Raw genomic sequence first — 23,320 nt, 5'->3', positions numbered from 1 at the left:
TTGAGGTACCAGGTTCGATTCCCGACTCTGTCACTTATTATAGCCGTGTCGTGAGCGTCGTCGACGCTCAGCTAAGGCATAAGGCATAGAGGGCCTCAGTGATCTATGCAGCCCCCCGGTCCACTCAGCCAAATACTCGAGAAATCGGGTGTAAGGGTTTAATGAGGAGCTGCTCATTGCAGCAAAGTCTCGGGCGAAGAAAGTATTGTACACACTATAGCTTAAACGTCACTGGCCAGTGGCCTAATGTATAATTGAATCCTTTGGCTTCCTGTAATTGGTTGGTTACACACTTGTGTAACAATGTGGCTGTTGGAATGTCCGAAGTAAAATAAGTGTTGAGATAAAAAAGTAACAAAAGCTTTTCTGATTTAAAGGGAAATTTGCAGTACATTCAGAGTTTCTAGGTTCACAGACACATTTTGATGAGGAACGTTCAAAGTATTTAATTGTCTAAATGTGTTTTGCTGGAAGTAGTAACGCCTCAAACCTAATGATCATGGAGTTTCTAATTCTACCTTGATAAATAGAATTAGAAATATTGATAAATATAATCAATGCTCCCGCATTGATTATATTGATCAATGTAAATTTTGTTAATATTAAATGATGATTTGTCCTTTCTATTTAATTCGCTTCTATTCATTCTTCCATTCATTAAAACCAATATTCTATCCATTAAAATTGGGCCACACCCTTTTTTACCTTTAACGGGCCACACCCTTTTTTACCTTTAACGGCGTAATTTTGCCCTATTTTCATATTATTTTAACATTTTGGCTACCTTGATCTGTCAGTACAATTACCAAGGAACATGTGCGACCATTAAAGCTAGAAAATCAACGACTAGCGGTTTTCGCATAAAAAATTGCATAATTTATGCAAATTCGGCCTATCTAATCGTCCATTTTTGGGAATTGGGATTCAGGCCTGCTGGAAAAAGGAACAGTTTGCAATCAAAAGCGTTGAATTTGGATCTTAAACTCAAGTCAGACATACCTTAACCGCTGAGGGCATGAAGCCGTGATTACAACTGAGATTTAGTTATTCATATTTCATTTTCATTAGTGACAAGTGCATAGAAATGACGATTCTGAGCTTTAGCGGTGTCTAGGTAACGGTGTCTAGGTAGCGGTGTCTAGGTTATAAGCTTAGCGATGTCTAAGGGAAGGGGGTGAAATATATTATTGAGAGTTGCGCTGATAAAACATCTGCGTTTGCTGATTTTAAGAGGGGAAAGGTTCGGATCTGCACGGGCTTCAATTAGTAAGAGCCCACAATTCAACAATATAATATTCAGTACATTGTTTTATAAAAACAGCGTAAACTACTTGTTTAATTTTCGCAATATATATTCGGTATTCTATTTTTTGAAAATATACACTGTTATATTTATAAATACAGGGTGGGCCAAAAGTCAGTGTGCAAACGTTGGGTCTTATACCTCCGCCGTGTTTTATATTTGAGAGCTGTTGCTTTGCAGATGGCATACTGTACTTACTGGTTCGAGGATTCCGTCGTCAAAATTTGAAAATTCGAATATTTTAGACCACGCCCATTCAATATTAAAACACCTATATTGTTTTCTCTGAACATGCTGAACGCCTAATTTTTTCAGAGACGGTAGATTATCAAATGTTGCATATGATCTGAAAACATGAGGCAAAACGGATTAGAAATAACGAAGTTATCAAGCATTTTGTGTATCTCGTTAACAAAATTGACTGGGTGATTATGTGACACCGTGACACGACACCTTAATTGGGCACCCTTAACAATTCCCATAATGTTTAACGGGGTCACCTTATCACGTGATTAGGTAAACCAATCACCTGATCACACGTAATGAATAAACTCGTTATGCTTCATATCTCGGTCATCTGAGAAGCTACAGTTCTAATTCTTTCAGGGCAAACGTAATTCGAATGGCCAAACACAATTCAATAACATTTAGCTTGATCCGACTATCCAAACTATCAAATAAATGTGAAAATGAACCTCCATTTGAAAAAAATGAACGCGAATATTTTTCGAGTTGACAAATTCCTCGAACCAGTGGTGGTACTAAGTCATACCAGAAGAAAGTATTTCAATTGGGCACTCAGTGACTGAGCTATTAAGGCCAACGTTTGCACACTGACTTTTGGCCCACCCTGTATAATGTCAAGATATAATTATAACTATATTTTAATTAATATTAGTTGTTATATTTTTTTCTGAAAATTGTCATTTTACATATCATTGGTGAAGTAACTATGTGTTCGCACTGTAAGTGTACAGTGCAATGGTCACAGATAGAAGTTCGATCCTAACAAACTAAACTTGATCATAACAAATACAATTCAATCGAACCATGAACCTTTAGGGAAGTTTTCCAAGACAGACTAACGCCGTGATGATTTTGTTCCTGACACTACTGTTCACAACAGTTGCCTCAAAACCGGCTGACTTGGACGAGATGGACGTGATTGGTGGAGACCTCCTGAAATTACCTAAACCTGCATTAGATCTACTCAGCGGAATGGAACATCTGATCGGGACGTACAACTGCGATATCGGAAATGCTCAATGTGATGCTTTTAAAGCTCAAAAAATGATAGATGATCTAGAGTTTGGGAAGGTGAACTGTGATGATGGAACGAATGAACTACTTTGCAGCCAAGCAAAGCAACTGGTCAAGGCAGGTGAGGTGGCGTCTGACGAAGACATAAAGGTAGCCCTGCTAAAGAGCTACGAGACACTGCTGGTCAATAATGAGAACTTGGATTTACTGAATGCTGTCTCAGAAGCCATGGAGAACTATATCTGCTACAAGGAACCAGCATTGTGCAACATCTTAAGGTATTGACTTTTGACTTCGAGCGCATGATCGGATATTTGATGCAGATGGAAGGAGCTAAATATTTTTAACTTTATTGTTTTAGAAATTAATTCAGAATAAAAATCAGTGTCTTGCAAATTGGGATATTAACATTTATCCTGTCACTCTAATTTTAACCGCTGATTGTCTGATTGATATGGTTATAATTTGATTTTTCAACCGACCACTGTCCTTCATTGATTAACATTGATGTGAATTTTCAGTGAAATGGAGGCACAATACCGGAAGTTTGAGAAAGATGCCAAACCAGCAGTTTGAGAAAGATAACAAACAGTAGACATTCTCAGAAGAACAGATAATACAAAAAAAAACATTTTTATGAACAATAGACGTATTAATTTCTGTGAAAATTAGATTTGGCTTTTATTTTGTAAAATATTCGGTATTCTGTTTTTTGAAAATATACACTGTTATCTTACTATATATAAAGCGAGACGATATATATATATATATAATTCGAACAATTGAAACAAATCAAATTGGCGGGCAAACGATCCGTTTCATGATATGTATAAAAACAATACCAATCATCAGTGCCAAATAGAATAATGAATTGTAGCGCTATGACATGTTGCTCCTTTATAAAATAATTTTTATCGATCATGAAACATTTTCAAAATTATCAAAATTTACAAAATTTCCAAAAAAACAGTTTAATGTGTCCGTCCCAATTTTAAAATTGTCTATGAAGTAAGGTAGTAAGATATCTTTGGCTTTTAAAGTTGTAAACTGCGTTGGCCTTCGTGTAGTGGTAGAGGAAAATTCTTTACTGAGTTCCGTGAAGCTGGTAGAATTAGGATCCGTATTTGAGAGTTAACTGTTGATTCTGGTTATCAAACGAGAGTGCTCAACAACGACGAGTCGAAGGAGCATAACTAATAAATAGTTGTTGTTTGGTTTCCCAAAGAGAGTGCTCGACTGCAGTTAAGCAGGAGCATTATAATTCGAACAATTGAAACAAATCAAATTGGCGGGCAAACGATCCGTTTCATGATATGTATAAAAACAATACCAATCATCAGTGCCAAATAGAATAATGAATTGTAGCGCTATGACATGTTGCTCCTTTATAAAATAATTTTTATCGATCATGAAACATTTTCAAAATTATCAAAATTTACAAAATTTCCAAAAAAACAGTTTAATGTGTCCGTCCCAATTTTAAAATTGTCTATGAAGTAAGGTAGTAAGATATCTTTGGCTTTTAAAGTTGTAAACTGCGTTGGCCTTCGTGTAGTGGTAGAGGAAAATTCTTTACTGAGTTCCGTGAAGCTGGTAGAATTATAATGCTCCTGCTTAACTGCAGTCGAGCACTCTCTTTGGGAAACCAAACAACAACTATTTATTAGTTATGCTCCTTCGACTCGTCGTTGTTGAGCACTCTCGTTTGATAACCAGAATCAACAGTTAACTCTCAAATACGGATCATTTTACTGACACCACGGCATCAACTTTAACACGGGTTTCCGCAAAAACCGTACAAGATATAAAACTGAAACTTTTTTAACTGATTCAAATGATTTAATGGCCTTCAAATCAGCATGAAAAAATCGAAAATCGGCCAAGGAATAAGAATTTTAGTACCCAAAATTTGGACCCCCAAGTGGTGTCAAAAACGCGAATTAAATAGGTAATAATTATTTTTACTGGGAGACTTTAGGGTAGGAAACTGATCCGGCCACCAAAGAGCCTTGACACCAGTCTTAAAGGTTTGACGGGTTCCTGCTAGTATTTATAATGTCAAAATATTAGTTGTTATATTTTTTTCTGAAAATTGTCATTTTACATATCATTGGTGAAGTAACTATGTGTTCGCACTGTAAGTGTACAGTGCAATGGTCACAGATAGAAGTTCGATCCTAACAAACTAAACTTGATCATAACAAATACAATTCAATCGAACCATGAACCTTTAGGGAAGTTTTCCAAAACAGACTAACGCCGTGATGATTTTGTTCCTGACACTACTGTTCACAACAGTTGCCTCAAAACCGGCTGACTTGGACGAGATGGACGTCATTGGTGGAGACCTACTGAAATTACCTAAACCTGCATTAGATCTACTCAGCGGACCGAGGAGATCGCACAGATCCAATGAATCCTTAGCTACTCCCTAGTCTGAGTGACACTGGGATTCGAACCCTGAACCTTCTGTACAGAAGGCGGAAGCTCTATTAACCACTAGGCCACCCAGCAGTAGATTAGGTCAATCTAACAATTATGATACAACATTGGTTAAAGGGCAGGCATCGAACGGTTTTAAGGCAATATTTCGTCAACTTTGTCACACTGAAAATACGATACCTCTTTTCTACTGTGAGGTGTCCTCAAAACCCTTTTAACTCATTATCTGATGGTTCTTCTGTCAATCATAGCCCTAAAATATGCTGTTTTGAAAAATTAGCTATAAAAATACAGGTACTTAGTTATCCCCTTATCGGACATAACTTTCAAGGACATTACTTTCATGCTGAAGACCTCAGCGTGAATAATTATGTCAGTGAATAATTATGTCAGTGAATAATTATGTCTGTGGCATTAAGATCCGTGAATAATAAAGTCCGGTAATTATTTCCATTAATTTTTGTGTGTGTGTCCCTACATACCTTATCGGACCTTATTTGGACGGCCTTAAATGAACGGACATAATTATGAACGGACATTAATATGAACGATAGAACTAGAAGGCATTCAAAACCATCAAAAATCCGAATTTTTTCGTTTTTTTTACTTTTTTCATTTCAGCAAATGATTTTTAAATCCATTTTTTATACAGCAAGTAAGAAAAGCAGTCGTTAGGCAGTAAAAATGTTAAAATATGTGTACATGATCAGTTTCAATATCACCTATCATCTTCATCAAATGGGTTTTCGTGCATGAAACAGTCCATGCTTAAATCATCATGAAGTGGTTTTATCTTAGACAACTTTAGGTTAACCTTAACATCATGTGGAGCTTTCCTAGCACTGTTTCATTACCTCCCCTGAGTAATATGAACTATAAAAACGTCGGACAATGTCCTTGGCAACACGATTTACTGTAATATCTAGAGGCTGGAACAAGTTTGTCATGTTGGCGGGGACTAGCTCATGAAGTTGAACTATGTTGTTGAGTGCCATAATTTCGCGTTGACTTTTTCCGCCAAGTGACCCTTGAAAACATAATATACTATTATTAGTAAAGCTAAGTTTTCTATGCCTCCGGCAGACCAAGGTGAACCTTTCCGTAGTTAACTTTATTACGGCACAATAAAAGGTAACTCGGTAATCTGCCGATGCACATCTGGGGCACACCTCGGGCACACCTGGGGCACAAACTCGGGCACACCTCGGGCACACCTCGGGCACACCTCGGGCACAAAGCAGGTGTGCCCGAGGTGTGCCCCAGATGTGCATCGGCAGATTACCGAGTTACCCAATAAAATCCTCATAATTGTCATATTCTGGACAAAAAGTTCAAGTGGAAAAATGTTTGAAAAAAATTCAACGGACTTTAACTTGGACGGACCTTAAATGAACGGACTTTATTTGAACGGACATTAAGATGAACGTTAGGGCCTCCAGCGTTCAATTAATGTCCGTCCAAATAAGGTCCGATAAGGTATATAGATACATAGATAGATAGATATACTTCACGACAATCTGTTGTAAAACAGGGGTTCCAGAAAACCCATTTCCCAATACTCCTGAAGCATGAACTTTATTTACAGTCGATTTGGTCAACGTCTAGACGCCCTGCAAAGTTTCAGATCTCTAACTCAATTTTAAAATGGTTTTTAAGGCACCTGAATATGGCGATTTTGGGTTTTTTACCGAATTTCGTATAACATGCTGGACGCTGGTGCGTATTTTGCGCAAATTTCTTAAAAACCTCCACATAACTATTTTTTATTCCTGTCATCTTTAACATTGAATTAGAATGTTTTGAACTTAAATATACCTGCTGAACTACTTTCGATGAGTTTTAATGCCTGAAAAACAATAAAGGGGATATGATAGTATAGGGGGTAAATAGTATTGTGAATATAATCATGGCAACGGTCATGCTTGCCAGCATTGCATGATAATCAATAGAGCTATATTATCAGATATCGAATATGAATGTGATGATATTCCCCGTATATCAGCTGGATGTCTTATTGAAATGGGATGGTAAATGGGGTGGTAAATGGGGTGGTAAATGGGTTGGTAAATGGGGTGGTAAATGGGGTGGTAAATGGGGTGGCAAATGGGGCGGTAAGTGGGGTGATAAATGGGAAAAATGGGGTGGTTAAATGGGGGTGGTTAATCGGGGGGGTTAATGGGGTGGTTAATTGGGGTGGTAAATGGAGGTGGTAAATGGAAGTAGTGGTAAATGAGGGGCATAGTAAAAGTGTAGAATATTGGCTGTCGTGTGTCGATTATGCATACTGCATTGTGCACAAATATCTCATCAGCTATATAAGGCCTTTAGTCTTTGCAACCAAATTCTACTACCCCTTAATTCTGTGAATTTGACATTTTATAAGTTAATACAAGGCAACCTCGGATTTTCAGTATCCTTACTCAATTTTAATTGCCACAAGTTTAACACTAAACTCTCGTGAGAAGTTGAAATATTTTGAATTAAGTGCTTTAGTTGTACTCACCCCAGAGTATTAAAAACGAGGGTTCCAACCACAAACAAGATGTCTGAGAACTATGAAACCATGCTGAACCATTATCTCTGATCCTGGCATACAGATCACTTTCAACTAAAAAAATGGTTAGATTCCAGTTGAATCAATGGAGCGTATGCGCTTCCAGCCTTCTTTGCCTGGGTCAATATGAACCGTGCTGTCCCATTACCATAGTTAACTATTGGCTCATTACATTTAATCACTTACATTTACTCACAAATACCAGTATATCTTGACATAGCAGCTGTCCCGATACCATTTGTGAACTAGTAACTCACTATTCACAAACACCAGTATATCGTTTCGTTGCAGCCATCGTCACCAATACCATTAGTGAACTACCTTATCGGACCTTATTTAGACGGACATTAAATAAACGGACATTAATATGAAACGGACATTAATTTGACGCTAGAAGGGGCATTCAAAACCATCAAAAATCCGAATTTTGTTGCATTTTTTTAAAACGTTTTTTATTTTAGCCAAAATGATTTTTAAATCCATTTTCTTATAAAGTAAGTAGGATAATGCAGCGTTATTTTTAAGAGTAAAAAATGTTTAAATATGGTGTTTCTTCGGACAGTGCCAGGCGTTCTAAGTGGTGTTCCTAGGGAAGGGTGATCTAGGACCACTATTGTTCATTTTGTTTATTAACGATCTAGAGCTAGCTGTTACCTTTTCTAAGGTAGCTTCTTTGCTGACGATACTAGGGTCTCCAAATAGTATCGATTGTTTTGAGGCACTGTCTGCTGCTTCAGTCTGATCTGTTTTCCGGTATTCTCGAATGGTTTCACGCTGTGCCACAACATGGAGCCTCCTCGAACAGAAGTTGAGCTCATAAATCATCTCCAAAACTGAAAGAGTAACTTTTCTGAACTACATTCTTTACGGGGTAACTCTCTTTTCAAGGTCTCCAGCGAGGAAATACTACATCCCGTTGAGAAAAACGTTAGAGACCCTCCGGAGTTTATGGTATCAAGCGACTGAACTGGTTCCAAAACAGCATAGGTTCTCTTCTGGTTCAGAAATGCTAGAAGCGAAACTGTATGGGTATTACTTATTATAACTTTAGTGTCTTCAAACTCGGGTTGATAGGACCGTAATGACTACCTATATAAGTCTTTGGTCAGAATGCCTACTAGAGTGCTGTTTGTCCGCAATGGACCCGTTAAGGTGACTGGGATCCAGCTTTTGGAGGGGTCCGCGAACATTCACCGATCGTATATGCGGTCTGGAATATATGAACTACTGGGAGAGGCTTTCACAATCTTAAAGCTAATGTACTGCAGCGCAGAAGGGAACGGTACCACTATTCTGATGATGTCGAAGATCTTCACAATGTTGTCCCAAATTTGCTGCAATATTTGGTTCCCAAAAACATCCGCATGGTACCCGAGCCAACAATCATCCCTTCCCTGTCTAGGTTGAGTCATCTCGAGCAACCAGCACTCTGAATCTATGACAGCTCATTTGCTGTAAGAGGACCAAAATCTGTGGAACAAAGTGCCTGATAATATAAAGATGAGCTACGTATTGAGTCGTTAAAGTTAGGTTGTCCAGTTTATTGCTTTGATTCCGGACATCCCTCCGCCTTCGGTTATAAGCTGCAGCTGGTCTACAATTCCCTGGTTTAGTACTACTCGCCATCGAGGATGGTCAGAAAATCTGATGACCCGTCCTGCTACGAGGATAACACAACAAAAGTAAACAAGTAAGTATGTGTACAAGATCGTGTCTAATCTCTCATATTTCATCTTCATCAAATGGGTTTCGAGCATGAAATAGTCATGCGTAATGCATCAGTGATTCTAGTTTTATGGAAAACCTTTTTTTTCAAACTATCCGGTCTTGCATTTTAGTGTTAACTTTTACAAGCCATTGGGTGAGGGTTTATCTTGGTAAACTTCAGGTTAACCTTAACATCACGTGATAGCTTTCCTAGCACTGTTTCATTACCTCCCTGAGTAAAGTAATATGAAACATAACAACGGTCGGAAAATGCCTTTGGCAACCCGATTTAACCGTATTTTCTAGGACTGGGGGTGGAACAAGTTTGTTATGTTGGCGGGGACTAGCTCATTAACTATGTTGTTGAGTGCCATAATTTCGTTGACTTTTTCCGCCCTGTGACCCTTGGAAACATATATGCTAGTCGAGATTTCTGTGCCTCCAGCAGACCAAGGGAAAATTGCCGTCCGTTAACTTACGGCACAATAAAGTTCTCTTAGTTGTCATATTGTGAACAAAAAAAAAGTTTGAATTTTTTTTAAATTCAACGGACTTTAATTTTGACGACATTTACTTGAACGGACTTAATTTGGTACGGACATTAAGATAACGGTTAGGGCCTCCAGCGTTCATTTAATGTCCGTCCAAATATGGTCAGATAAAACGGCCTATAGTTCTGGTTAACCGGTGTGTAGACTATGTGCGGCGTCAAGACGGCCTGGGACTTACTCCGTAGCATCTTGGTGAGATCTCGGATGATAAATTTCGTTCACCGCTTCAAAACCGCATTCAATATCAACCGCCATTCCCAATCCACGCGTTTCTGCGATTAACGTGGACACAATGGATTACGTTATGTCAGTATTGAATCAGAATGATCGGGTCACGTGACCTCCATTATTAGTCACGGTGATCCACTTTCTCATCGGTAGGTCCAATTAATCACAAGCAAGATAAAGTGCACTACTGGCCCTCAATACAAAGCTGGCTGGATGCCAATGTGTATTTATCACTGCATCAGTTTTCTAGTTTTATGGAAACCTTTTTTATCAAACTATCCCGGTCTTGCATTTTAGTGTTAACTTTTACAAGCCATTCGGCGTGAAGTGGTTTTATCTTAGACAACTTTAGGTTAACCTTAACATCACGTGAAGCTTTCCTAGCACTGTTTCATTACCTCCCCTGAGTAATATGAACTATAACAACGTCGGAAAATGTCCTTGGCAACACGATTTACCGTAATATCTAGACTTGGGGGCTGGAACAAGTTTGTTATGTTGGCGGGGACTAGCTCATAAACTATGTTGTTGAGTGCCATAATTTCGTTGACTTTTTCCGCCAAGTGGCCCTTGGAAACATCATATGCTAGTAGAGTTTTCTGTGCCTCCAGCAGACCAAGGAGAACATTTCCGTCGTTAACTTACGGCAAAATAAAGTTCTCATAGTTGTCATATTCTGAACAAAAAGTTAGAATTTTTTTTAATTCAACGGACTTTAACTTTGGCGGACTTTACTTGAACGGACTTAATTTGAACGGACATTAAGATGAACGTTAGGGCCTCCAGCGTTCAATTAATGTCCGTCCAAATAAGGTCAGATAAGGTATGTAAGTACTGTGGGCGTCAAGACGGCCTGGGAGTTAGCATCTTGAGATGAGATCTCGGATGATCAAATTTCGATCACCGCTTCAAAACCGCAATCAATATCAAACCGCCATTCCAATCCACTCGATTTCTGCGATTAACGTGACACAATGGATTACGTTATGTCAGTATTGAATCAGAATGATCGGGTCACGTGACCACCATTATTAGTCACGTGACCACTTTCTCATCTGTAGGTCCAATTAATCACAAGCAAGATAAGTGCACTACTGGCCCTCAATACAAACTGGCTGGATGCCAATGTGTATTTTCATCACTGCCTTGTCCCTGGCCTGTCTGGCGAATGTCTACTTTGATCGACTGTACGTCTCGCGTTTTTTTTTCTCACGCGAAATTTTATTCGTGTACATTGTGTTTAACCTACAACACACATTTGTTATTTTAACGATCGGAATTTATTGAATTGCGCTCCGAGTTCCGACCTAATTGGTATCCAGTTTCTAGTTTAAGGTTTTCAATTGAACTACCTTCCGGTGATGAGTATTGTAAACTTTGTCTTGTTTGTTATTTCTGGAGCCCAGAGACCCTGATGATGATGATGATGAACTGGAACCAAACAGGTACGTTCCTTTCATATTAATTCTGATGTTACTTGCAGTTATCTTGAGCAATATCACTAGTTACCGTAGATTGGGGTAAAATCGCCGTGTCGGGGAACTTCGCCACTATTTTTCAAATAATCATTTTACTGTTTTGAATTGTTAGGAGATCGAGTTTTTGTATAGTATTGTGTTGAACAAATGGTTATAAAGGTATTCCTATTCAAAAATAAACGTTTTCTATGTTAATTAAACTCAGGCAACATGAAATATTGCTATAAAGTGGCTAAAATTTCCTGCTTGCATATTTCCCATATTTTACAATTATATCCTTAATTAATTCTGTGTGACATCATTAGCATATGTCCTGTTCATTTAAGGGCTAATTTAGTTAGCCATGATGCACACAACTGATATTATAAAGTTTTCAAATTTGTGTGTGGCGAAGTTACCCTCTTCTGATCCCATCTGTTCGGCGAAGTTTGGCGCGAAATTCGCGCGCGGCTGGCAAAGTCACGCACGTGTATTGGCGAAGTTCGACTACATTTCTACTTCATCCCGGCGATGTTACCCGCAGCATGGCGATGTTACCCCGGCGACCAAATTGCCCATTGTAACACGCAGGCTAGAGCTAGATAAGTAAAATTGGCAGGTATATCAAGGAAATATAATTGAGTTTCGAGTGGTATGGTGCTTAGCACCGAATATGGTATAGTTTCAGAATGGCGAAGTTACCCCATATTGCAGGGTAACTTCGCCCTGATTTCAGTGGCACCAATCTAGCTGACTATTTATGACTGGCTGATGTGGTTCATACGAAAACATTTGCTTTACCAATCCTGTTCATATGAGCTATAAACTTTTTCAAGTACTCGTGTCGTATTTTCTAAATAACATGAAATAGCTGTAAAACATGGCGAATTTCCCCCATTCTACGGTAAGTTTCCGTGTTCCCACAACCCAATATTTTGACTTTAACTGTCAGTGCCACGTGCTCTGCGTTTGTTCCTTGTATCATTTTACCTCAGCTTGTTACTGATCTGCCCAACATTTTCTTCATAATAAAATATTTAACTCCAGGATATTTTATATTTTCAGCTTTCTGATCTTATTAGTGCTTTTTAAGCCAACATTGACCATTCTCCATTTCATGTAAATCTTTCATGGGTATAATCTAGATTATGGTACAAATAAGACACACATCCTTCCCATTTCCCAATCAGCACAATTATCACCTCAGCTCAAAATTGGGTTTTACAGATTGTTATCCTCTGTGAACGCAATAATCGTCTCTGGAGTCAGGTCCGTCTTGAGCTAAGAATTCGGCTTCTTTCGTTAACCTGCGACCACTAATCTCCATTGTAACGATTTAGGAAACCCCTCCAGCAGGGACAAAAGGATTTCGCGGCATGTACGAAACCGCGAAATTTCCCATTCTCCGCGACAAATCGCGATTTTTTACGTTTTCCGCGACAGATCGCGAAATTTCCCATTCTCCGCGACAAATCGCGATTTTTTCAGTCCTCCGCGAAAAATCGCGCATTTTCCTTTAAATCTGAAGACCAAATTTGTGCATTTTCCTTTAAATCTGAGGACCAAGTTTGCGTATTTTCCATAAAATCTGCGAGCCAAATGTCACGTTTTCTACAAGTATTAAGTATAATATGAAACTAATCACATTTACACTTACAGCCTTCCGTGAGTTCCGATTGTATGTACATTCTCGATACGTACCTCTTAAGGCGGAGCTTCCGGAGCTTCCGAGCTCGTATTGCGAAGGGGAGGCCTGCCTTCCGAGATCGCATTACAAGGGGAGCCCTCGAGTCCAAAATCGTGTATCGAAGGGTAGGTATGTGTGACCTTTGAAAACCGAAAAAAATATTTTCGGCTCATAATGATCAGGGTAGCATGAAACATGAACAAAAGTAGTTTCCAGAAAAACTTTGAAAAATTTTGACTTAGAAAATTTTCTGTCCGAGTCATTCTCGATACGTATCTCTGAAGGCGGAGCTCCCGCTTCCGAGCTCGTATTGCGAAGGGGAGGCCTGCCTTCCGAGATCGCATTACAAGGGAGCCCTCGAGTCCAAAATCGTGTATCGAAGGGTATGTGTGACCTTTGAAAACAGAAAAAAATATTTTTGGCTCATAATGATCAGGGTAGCATGAAACATGAACAAAAGTAGTTTCCAGAAAAACTTTGAAAAATTTTGACTTAGAAAATTTTCTGTCCGAGTCATTCTCGATACGTATCTCTGAAGGCGGAGCTCCCGCTTCCGAGCTCGTATTGCGAAGGGGAGGTCTGCCTTCCGAGATCGTATATGGAAGTTGACCAGTAGACATATAAAACTTGACCAGACGACATAAAGTTGACCAGTAGACATATAAAACTTGACCAGACGACATAAAGTTGACCAAACGACATATAAAACTTGACCAAACGACATAAAGTTGACCAGACGACATAAAGTTGACCAGTAGACATAAAAAACTTGACCAAACGACATAAAGTTGACCAGAAGACATACAATGGATTAAGAAATCGAACAGTATGTTAAATCAGTGTTGTTATTGAATCGTCACTTGTCAGATATTTCGTCATCGTTATTCGCTTGATATTGTATTCGCTTGTTATAATGGACCGCTTTGTCAAACGGCCTGCCGACAAACCGGCTCGACCTTCGTCTAGCAAACGCTCGAAACAGGCTAAACAGGGCAATGTAACAGCTTCCACGAGAGTGTAGTGGCTGAATTTGGAAAATCATCGTTTTATGCTGACAATGGGAAGCTATTTTGGAGAGCATGTAATTGTAATCTCGTCGTAGACCACATAAGGAACAATCATGGGCTTCCCTCGCGTCGGGATGTGGTTAGAACTTCTAGAAGGTTCGTGCAGGGGGCCGGGGTAAGGATGTCGTCCAGGTTGATGTAAGCTTCAAGGGGTAGAGGTTGGATACTAGATGGGGATAGACTAGGTAGTGATATGGGAATTGGGTTGAAAAGTTCGTAGTATTCCATTGCTATAGTTGTGAAGTGTAGATGGTCGTTCATGATGATGTCTCCTGTCGTCTGTTGAAAGTTATATAGTATCGATAACGAGATATGTCATACAGTACGTATGACATTGCAACATTTGAGATCATGTCAAAAGTTATGGCAGCTCTTGTTCTTATGGACCCCCATCAGCCTGTATCAGATCATATAATGAGATCAATCACATCCTCATGGGACATGAGCCGATCAAATAGAATAGTCAAAGAATATGTGAACTCTAACTAAGCACTGTAAATACATTATTTTTTGCCGCGAATTCGCCGCGATTTTTCTTTTTTTGCCGCGAATATGCCGCGATTTTCGAAATTCCCGCCGCGAATTAGCCGCGAATTAGCCTAGTTTGGCTTGTCGCGGTGCCGCGATTTTTGGCCAAAATAACCGCGAAATCCTTTTGTCCCTGCCCTCCAGGGTTCAGGCATTTGAGGGGATGCCGAGTTGGATCATCTTCTTGTATGTGGATTACGTAAATCACAAAGAATACAACCCGGACCCCATAAATCAACTTGGCTTCGCTAAAGGAGCTCAAACATATGACCACATACTCACAATCAACACCATTACGTCTAAATACAAAAAGCTCAAGGTTCCCGTCTATGCTGTTTTTGTGGACTTCCGGAAAGCCTTTGACTCTGTTTGCCGTGAAGCTCTTTTCTTAAAATTAGCTAAACTAGGTATCACTGGCAAAACATTTAATGTTCTTAAACATATGTATAAAAATTCCACTGGCCAGATAAAACTATCTGGATTTGTCAGCGAAAAATTTGATATCAATAAAGGAACTGAACAGGGTCATCCACTTTCCCCTGATCTTTTTAAGATATACATCAGAGATCTTTCCCCTTACCTCGACTAGAATTATATGATAACTGTCCGAAACTAATGAACCAACTTATCAGTCACTTACTATAATGGGCAGATGATTTGATACTCTTGGCACTGGACCCCAAAACCCTCCAAAAGCAACTCGATGCTTTGAACAATTTCTGCTTGGAATGGGGCGTCGAAATTAATGCAGATAAAACTAAACTTATGAAATTTAATTCCCGTTTTGATAATTATCAGCCGGTTCCCCTCAAAATTTGTAATCACTTGTTAGAAGAAGTCGAGTCATACTGTTATCTAGGAATCGAAATACACAAATCCGGCACATTCAAAAATGCCCGAACTGAGCTCAAAAAGAAAGCCATGCGTGCACTTTATGCCATGAAAAGCTCAGTAAACAAATCCAAATTATCATTCCGCTCTCTAACAACACTCTTTGATGGTCTTATTAAACCTATCGTTCTTTACGGAGCGCCTATTTACACACCTAATATGGCTATCATAAAACACATAACAAAACAAGTCGATCTCAATATGGATCCCGACACAAAAACAAAATTTCAAACTAGTATCCTCAAGAAAATTAGCCTTCTGAACAGCGAAAAAGTTCACCTTCACTTTCTTAAATGGTCACTGGGTGTAAATCGTAAAACCAGCAACGCAGGCGTCTGGGGTGAGTCAGGCCGCTACCCATTAATCTATGAATGTATTAATCTCATTCTCAAATATAGCCAACGCTTGAAAAATCTCAAAGATAACTCCCTAATCCCTTGTCTCCTTAGCTTTCAAAGAACAGATGAACATGAAATCACAATCATAATTTGCGTGCCCTTCGGGGATGAATATTAACTTATTACAATTATATAATATATACTTTTGAAACATTGGCTGGTACTACGGACCAGTCCCCAATCAATCAATCGTGTGGTTAAGAACCGGCTAAGAACCAGCTCCAGGCCGGGTGTTGTCCGATCAGAGTAAAGCCAAACAAGTAAAATTTCACGCATCAGTGACCTAATTTATGATTCGTTCGATCCGACAAGCTCGCAGCTGAACAGCCTAAAGAGCATCTTTAGGAAACTGATATGTTTAGCCTCGTTTTGATTCCCGAGCATTACTTGAACAATTTACCCTCGATTTAACACATTTTATGACTGGATAATTTGACCTTATTACAACGCTTGTTTGAAGTGGTAGTGGCGATATGTCATTAAACAGAGTGTTTATACTGATCGCTGTTTATTTGAAGTGCTTGTACTTCGGTAAATTGTATAAAGTTCAATGGTTTTTTGCTTTGTATGTTTTTGATATAAATGCTGAATCTGATCGGCCATTGATAAACGTGCGGGTTTGTCCTGAATTCATATCCAACACGCTCAACTTTATCTAAAAAGTGTTATTTTATTGTACTTGATTAGTTTCACAGTAACAGCTTCAAGGGCAATTTCCTAATAGATATTAGATATGACCTTCTTGGGTCTAAAAAGTGGAGCTGAGTAATAATTCGTTTTATAATATGCGCATATCATGGTCATGTGTCTAATAATATTGGGCTATATTTATAACGTTATAAGTTACTAAACTTAATGAACCACATCTCAATATACAACTACAAACAAGTGTGCTGATGATGATGTGACACTCTCAGCTGCTAAGATATACTTAGAAATTAAACGGTAGGATGGTCAGCGCGTGTTCAGCGTATTGGTTGTTGGATTGAAATCGATGGATTCAGACCTTCAGTTGGTTGGGTGTTTAATTGGTATCGTCAGTCATGTGCTATCACTATTATCGAGTATTGGTCTCTGTGGTTTGAATATATGACATGTGTTATAAAATCCCTAGAGTTTCGAAACTTCTGCTTCTCAGATTGTTCGATTTCGTGTTAGATGGGTTTTAAAATGTTGCTTTTAAAAGCTCCGGTATATTTGAGTGGTGAATCGCCCAACCCGTTGGTTACTCCTTGAAACACACCCAAATAAATGTGTCTACAAATAGCTGATAATTGAAGTTAACAAAAGCGCTAATATTGCTGATTTAGTGCTAATAAGAGGTGTGACGTGTGGACAGTTGTTCTTAATTGATTAATTGACAGACTTATTTGATAATTTCAACCAACACATTGTTTAATCAATTAGATAACACAGTTGAAGTAATGACCTCAGCCTTTAATTTTATGATATCACACCTTTCATAAGTTTAAAAAGCTGAAAATAATTCTGATGAATTTTCTTAGATTTATTATTCTATTGTAAAAAACAAAAAAATGTTTGTATAGCCGGCACCCAGCTTTCTACGAAAAACAAGACTTGATCGCACTGAGAAGGAGCAAAGTTTGTTTTTCAGTATTGAGCTCTTTACAAAAACCAAAGACAATTCCTGAATAATTATCTTAGGACCTTCGTTAAACTATTCGTCTGGAAGAAAGATAATTACTGCTCGCAAAACCCGCACATCTTTCTAACAAATACAGTGCTAGTCAACATATCGACAGCAGAACAGCAGCAGCAGCAGTACTGTTTACTGCAGCAGAACTGCAGCAGCAGTACTGCAGGTTACTGCAGCAGAACTGAGGCTGCAGTACTGTTAACTGCATCAGCAGTACTGTTAACTGCATCAGCAGTACTGTTAACTGCATCAGCAGTACTGTTTACTGCAGCAGCAGTACTGTTTACTGCAGGAGAACTGCAGCAGCAGTACTGTTTACTGCAGCAGCAGTATTGTTTACTGCAGCAGCAGTATTGTTTACTGCAGCAGCAGTACTGTTTACTGCAGCAGCAGTACCGTTTACTGCAGCAGAACTGCAGCAGCAGTACTGTTTACTGCAGCAGACCAGTACTATTGCACACCGTAATAACTGTTTAACCCTCACTGCAGCTCAGCTCCCTGCTGAGAGCTCGAGACCAGCACTGAAAACCACAAAAGTTAAACTTCCTACCTGGTACTAGTACAGCAGTAGTATAGTGGTGAGACGTGTTATTATATACCACCTTGAATCTGACCTACACTGCAAATACCGTGTTTTGTGTTGTGCGTTCGTTTATCCGCCACTATATACGAACTGTTACTAGCACCACTTGTTACTTGCAACTACATATTACTAGCACCACTTGTTACTTACTACTACATATTACTCTCTGTTGTTAACAGTAACTCTCCGTAGGATCTGGTTTTGTTTTACCACTTTATTTATCTTTAGTCCTGCTTGTTTTTATCAGAATTTTATACGTGTTTTGCTGACTGTTTGCGATCATAGGATCTGATTTTGATTGGGGACCAGCTTTGCTTACTGGCTAATGTTTACTTCAAATATATATTGTTATAGATACAAAATTAATGTAAAAAGTAGCACAAAATACTAAATAACTCCTAACATCTATAATATGACTGATAAATGTGATTATTAATCAGGCAATATATTAAAAGATTATACATATATATATAACTTATTATAAACACTACCATAGAGATGAATACCAACTAGATGTACAAGTTAGAAATTAACTATGCTAAAAAGGCTCTCGAGAACTGTTTAGTCCTGTATGATCACTCCAAAAAGCAAAAAAAACTGTACGTTAAAACATCTGAAATCTCTAATTATATCTGATCATGCTTTTTCGTAAGTAAGTACTAGTAAGGCTTAAGTTGTACTCCGTCTTCGATGTGTCGTCGGCAAAACAAGGAATTCGAAAAAATCCTGTAAATTAATTAATCTTAGTAATCTTATTTACCAGATAAGTGTGTATCAGCAAGATACGTATCTACTTTTCTAGATACCTATCTACTTTTCTAGATACGTATCTACTTTTCTAGATACCTATCTACTTTTCTAGATACGTATCTCTTCATGTTATCTGTTCGTATACTAATCCCTTTTAACTTTAGTATGTTCCATACTACGCAGCTCTAAACGCGGTTTTGTACGGCTGTACATTACAATAGTTTCTTTTGTTGTACGGAACGTGGCTTCTCTCTAATGCTAGTAATATATATTATTAACGATAACACGTGTTGGCAGTAAGTATTAGTTATATATATATTATTTATATGTTATATAAGTTTAAGTCAGTCGGGTATTGCAGGACTTCTGTTTGGGTACTTGTAAATTAGAATAGATGGTAGGTCATCAAATTACTCGTGGTAAAAAATAATTACATCATATTCGTCTGGCTTACTTTTTAATTCTTTTGTTGAACATTTTGTTAAATATCTTGGTTTAGAAAATGTATTAGATCTTGAATTCTAGTGAGCTGCACCCTGATCACCGACAAAAAAGCTCAAAAATGTAAAGAATTTTCAAAAATTTCCAGGCATTTTGTTACTACAAATAACAATAGTTTTTACTAAGATCAAACAGCAAAGAGTTCCATAGTTTTGGTAGCTTGCATGAAGACATGAACTGAAGACGGAAGATACATCAATAATCAATCCACTGCAGTCAGCAAGATGGGATGAGCTCGCTCAGATAATATCTGAAGTACTTGTTGTGCAGTTGTTGCGGATTCCTCATTCCTCCAATATTAATATTATAGTCACATTCTTCCACAAATTTTCTACTGTTCACCGCAATCTCGTGTTTCGCGGCTACTTCTTTAAGCTTTGATGCGGTTAAATTGCGGTTAATTGCGGTACGGAAGTCGTAATTATTGCTGTGGTTTTGGATGTTTTTAATTGATGATTTATTGAGACGTATTGTGTTGCGTTCTTCATTCTCGTTATCGGTAGGAATGCTTGCAATAAACGTTCCATTTTCCTGATCTTTACTTGCTACTCTGATCTTGATAACATCATTCTTAACTCCTTTTAATTACCAAGTTCGGGCGGAGGCTGAAGTTAAATTTTCTGCATATTGAATGTGGTTTTATTCAGAGTATGTTGCTCACATCTTGGGAGTCATTTGTCTATTTCCTCGCATATAAAGCTCCTCATCATAAGTATGCGTAGTTTGTAAAAATAGCTGAACAAAATTTTAAAACCACGGTGATAATTGTTTTTTGGACTATGATATTGTAGAACCCCTTCTTCTTTGTACAGGTAATACATTCCTTCATCAGGTTTAAACCTTACCCCCTCCTCTCTTCGCACGAAATAAGTTATAACTTACATAACATATGTGGGGTTTAACTCCGTTGACTGTTGACTGTTGCACCCCCTCCTCATACTACCCCTGCAAAAGTTTGGTAGTCTACATTCAATTTATCTTGCGTTGAAGCTTCTTGTTCCTTCCCCAAGACATTTAGTGTTTGGCAAATTGTTATCGATCCAAAACGATTAAAAGCACTGGAATTCGTTGAGAATGATTGATGACTAAATTTCTGGCAATAACTTAATATTAAGAACATTACTCTTTCCGGCGCGGCTTGTTGTTTGTTACTACAAGCATTGGATGTGTACTCAAAGTTGATACTAATTCGATTTATCGCCCCCGAAATCAAATTTGAAATACCCCTTAACAGGAGAATCCAGCCACGGTATCGAATCTTGCCCCAAATTGAACGGAAATTCCTATCCTGTATGTTGCTTTGTTTGCTGGTTTAAAACCCTATCGTGAATAACCGAATAATCGATATATCCTAACTATTTCGTCGAACAGGCCACATATTATTGTCCACCGTTTTGTTCTTTAAAACTGTCGTGAACCTCGAATAACCGCTATGATATCCTATTTGTCCTCTCTCTCTGAGAACTAGGCTACATTATTATATAGTCCACCGTTTTGCACCTACATTTTAACGCTTTACACTTTTAGTCTATCGGTGTTAAATCAGCTTTCTCATGACCTACAAGTGCTGGACAGAGAGAGAGAGAGAGAGAGAGGGAGGGAGAGAGAGAGTGTTTTCTGAATATAACCCTGGTGGTGGAGCTGCCTGATTGTTGTTGTTGCTCTGTGGGGGTAGGCAGTACGCTGTGTTGTAGTGTGCAAATTGTTAAAGTGCACCGCCGTGTGTGCAGCTGGACACTACTCAGCTCTACACGGCTGTTTTTTAGCCGAGCGCGATGATAAATAAGTAGCTCTGCTAGATCACACAGCTTTAATAACTTTAAAATGCAATTTTCTCGCTTATTCACACGAAAAGCTGTAAAAAGTATCACAAGGGACGTGCATGTTAACGCTGTGATTGTTTTAACATCAGCACTTCACTAGCCACTGCTAAACTCCTTTTGTCCGTTCAAACTCCACTATCGAACTGAAAAAACCACATCTACATGCTATGTGCTCTGCTGATCCACCTTTTTTCGATCTCATGCAAGCCAAATGTGGTCAGTTCTGATGTACTTCTTGTTAAAGTACATGGCAACAACCGCGGGAGCTTGTCTCCTTGGCACTAAAATAATGTCGTTTAAAAAGTTTTCAGTTTTACAGCGGTAGGGCGGTGCCTTTAAAGTTATGAATCGTTTTACATGTGCTCTATTTTCTCTTCCTTTTGTGGGGGCTGAGCAGAACAATGACCTGTATAAAATTGGTTAAAATCACACTGCTTACCATAAAATAGTAGTATATCTGTCTTCTCGAGAAGTAGCAGTGGTTAATGTATTGCAGCTGTGGCTCTTACTGGTGGTTGTTCGTTTAGTGTAGTTTTGTATAAGTTTTTAGATGGTATCAGAAGCGCTGCAATTATGTGGTTGCAAGTAGCTAATGTTTCCGGCCTCGGGTACCACATGTTTAGCCGCTTCTTCTTCTTCTTGAGCCGTTTTAGCTGCTCTACAACCGCCCTGTAGAGCTGTAGTATACACACGCCAACTCCTATATCATGAACTTTAATATTATTACTAGAGCTAATTAAAATATATTGCTCTTATTCGATTAGGGACGTGTTTTTACACGTAAGTTTTACCTCGCACTCTGCCCCTATCCCACACCCACCCTCCACTAATACCAGCACTGTTAACCATGTCACGTGATTGTAATTGTCATGTGACCAGGCAAAGGACCTCTCTTGGTGGTTTGTTGGAGCACGTGCGCTTTTGCTGCCCACCCAATATTGATCAAGAGCTTTACATTCGTGCATGTGCAAGTCTTGCCTATCTTAAACCATTTCGTCCGGTTATGTTATGTAGAGTTTTCGAATTTTTTCCGCTCTGATGACAGAAATTTTCATCTTGAAGTGCTCGATTTGAACCTTGATTTAAGAAAATTTGTCACATTTCCGTTTGCCAAACAGTGAAGTAACGTCATCCGGCTCCATCAGTCCACCAATGAAACGAGCTGTCGAATATCTTGGTAAGTGTGAAGTCTAGAGTGAATCACATAGGATAACATCACACAAAGCAGGATATCGAGTTTCAATATAACATTCTTCATCAGGCATTCCTCCGAGGTTCAAAAAATTATCAATTCCCGAGTTAGGGTACCTATTACGGTACCTATTATTGCATTCCTGACAAACTTCTAGAGGGAGGGATGTTGTTAATCACGATTTGGACCTCTGCCTTGTTTAGTTGGGCCAAACCCAAATGACCAGATTACCATTTAAAGATAAAAGTTTTATTTTCGTATACACCTGACACTTTCATTCTATAATCAATGACCTGTAGCCAGTCAAATAGATCTAATAGATCTAGTTTCCTGGCTTGTGATCTCTTCCTTCTCTTCTTTCTACACTTTGTTATGTTGGACCCACCTGTGCGTCAACAGTAAGTTTTATCTGCACAGTGTGAGGAGGTGGAGACTAGTCAGTGCCAACTACCACTGTATTTCCAGCTGCATTCACATTGTTAATCAATTACTGTCTCGATAATTCCTGGCTCTTGGATTATCTTCCATGAGCTGTATTTGGTTTCAAATTTCGCTGCTCTCCCCCGGAAAACATGGAATCCGGCTTCTGACCTTAGATACTATCAATAACATCTCACACCATATTTTCCCTGCTTTCTAATCCTAGGAATTCTTCTATTTCTAACTATGATAATATCCACTTTTTCTCAGCCTTTTTAAAACCCTCACCAGCTCTAACTTTCCAAGTTATATTATAATCGT

General features: G+C 38.7%; 1 protein-coding gene across 1 annotated transcript; it reads left to right on the top strand.

Annotated features, from left to right (window-relative positions):
• The first annotated feature begins 2,366 nt into the window (after positions 1-2,366).
• Positions 2,367-3,194, top strand: LOC134813358 (uncharacterized). Its single transcript, XM_063821061.1, has 2 exons — positions 2,367-2,841; positions 3,085-3,194. The coding sequence occupies exons 1-2, from the start codon at positions 2,396-2,398 to the stop codon at positions 3,137-3,139; spliced, it is 501 nt and encodes a 166-aa protein (XP_063677131.1). The 5' UTR covers positions 2,367-2,395; the 3' UTR covers positions 3,140-3,194.
• The last annotated feature ends 20,126 nt before the right edge of the window (positions 3,195-23,320 follow it).

Source organism: Bolinopsis microptera, chromosome 3 (assembly GCF_026151205.1).
Source record: "Bolinopsis microptera isolate Bmic1 chromosome 3, MBARI_Bmic_1.0, whole genome shotgun sequence".
Classification (NCBI taxonomy): Eukaryota; Metazoa; Ctenophora; class Tentaculata; order Lobata; family Bolinopsidae; genus Bolinopsis; species Bolinopsis microptera.
The sequence above is the reverse complement of the archived record's forward strand: the minus strand, read 5'-3'. Positions and strand labels throughout refer to the sequence as shown.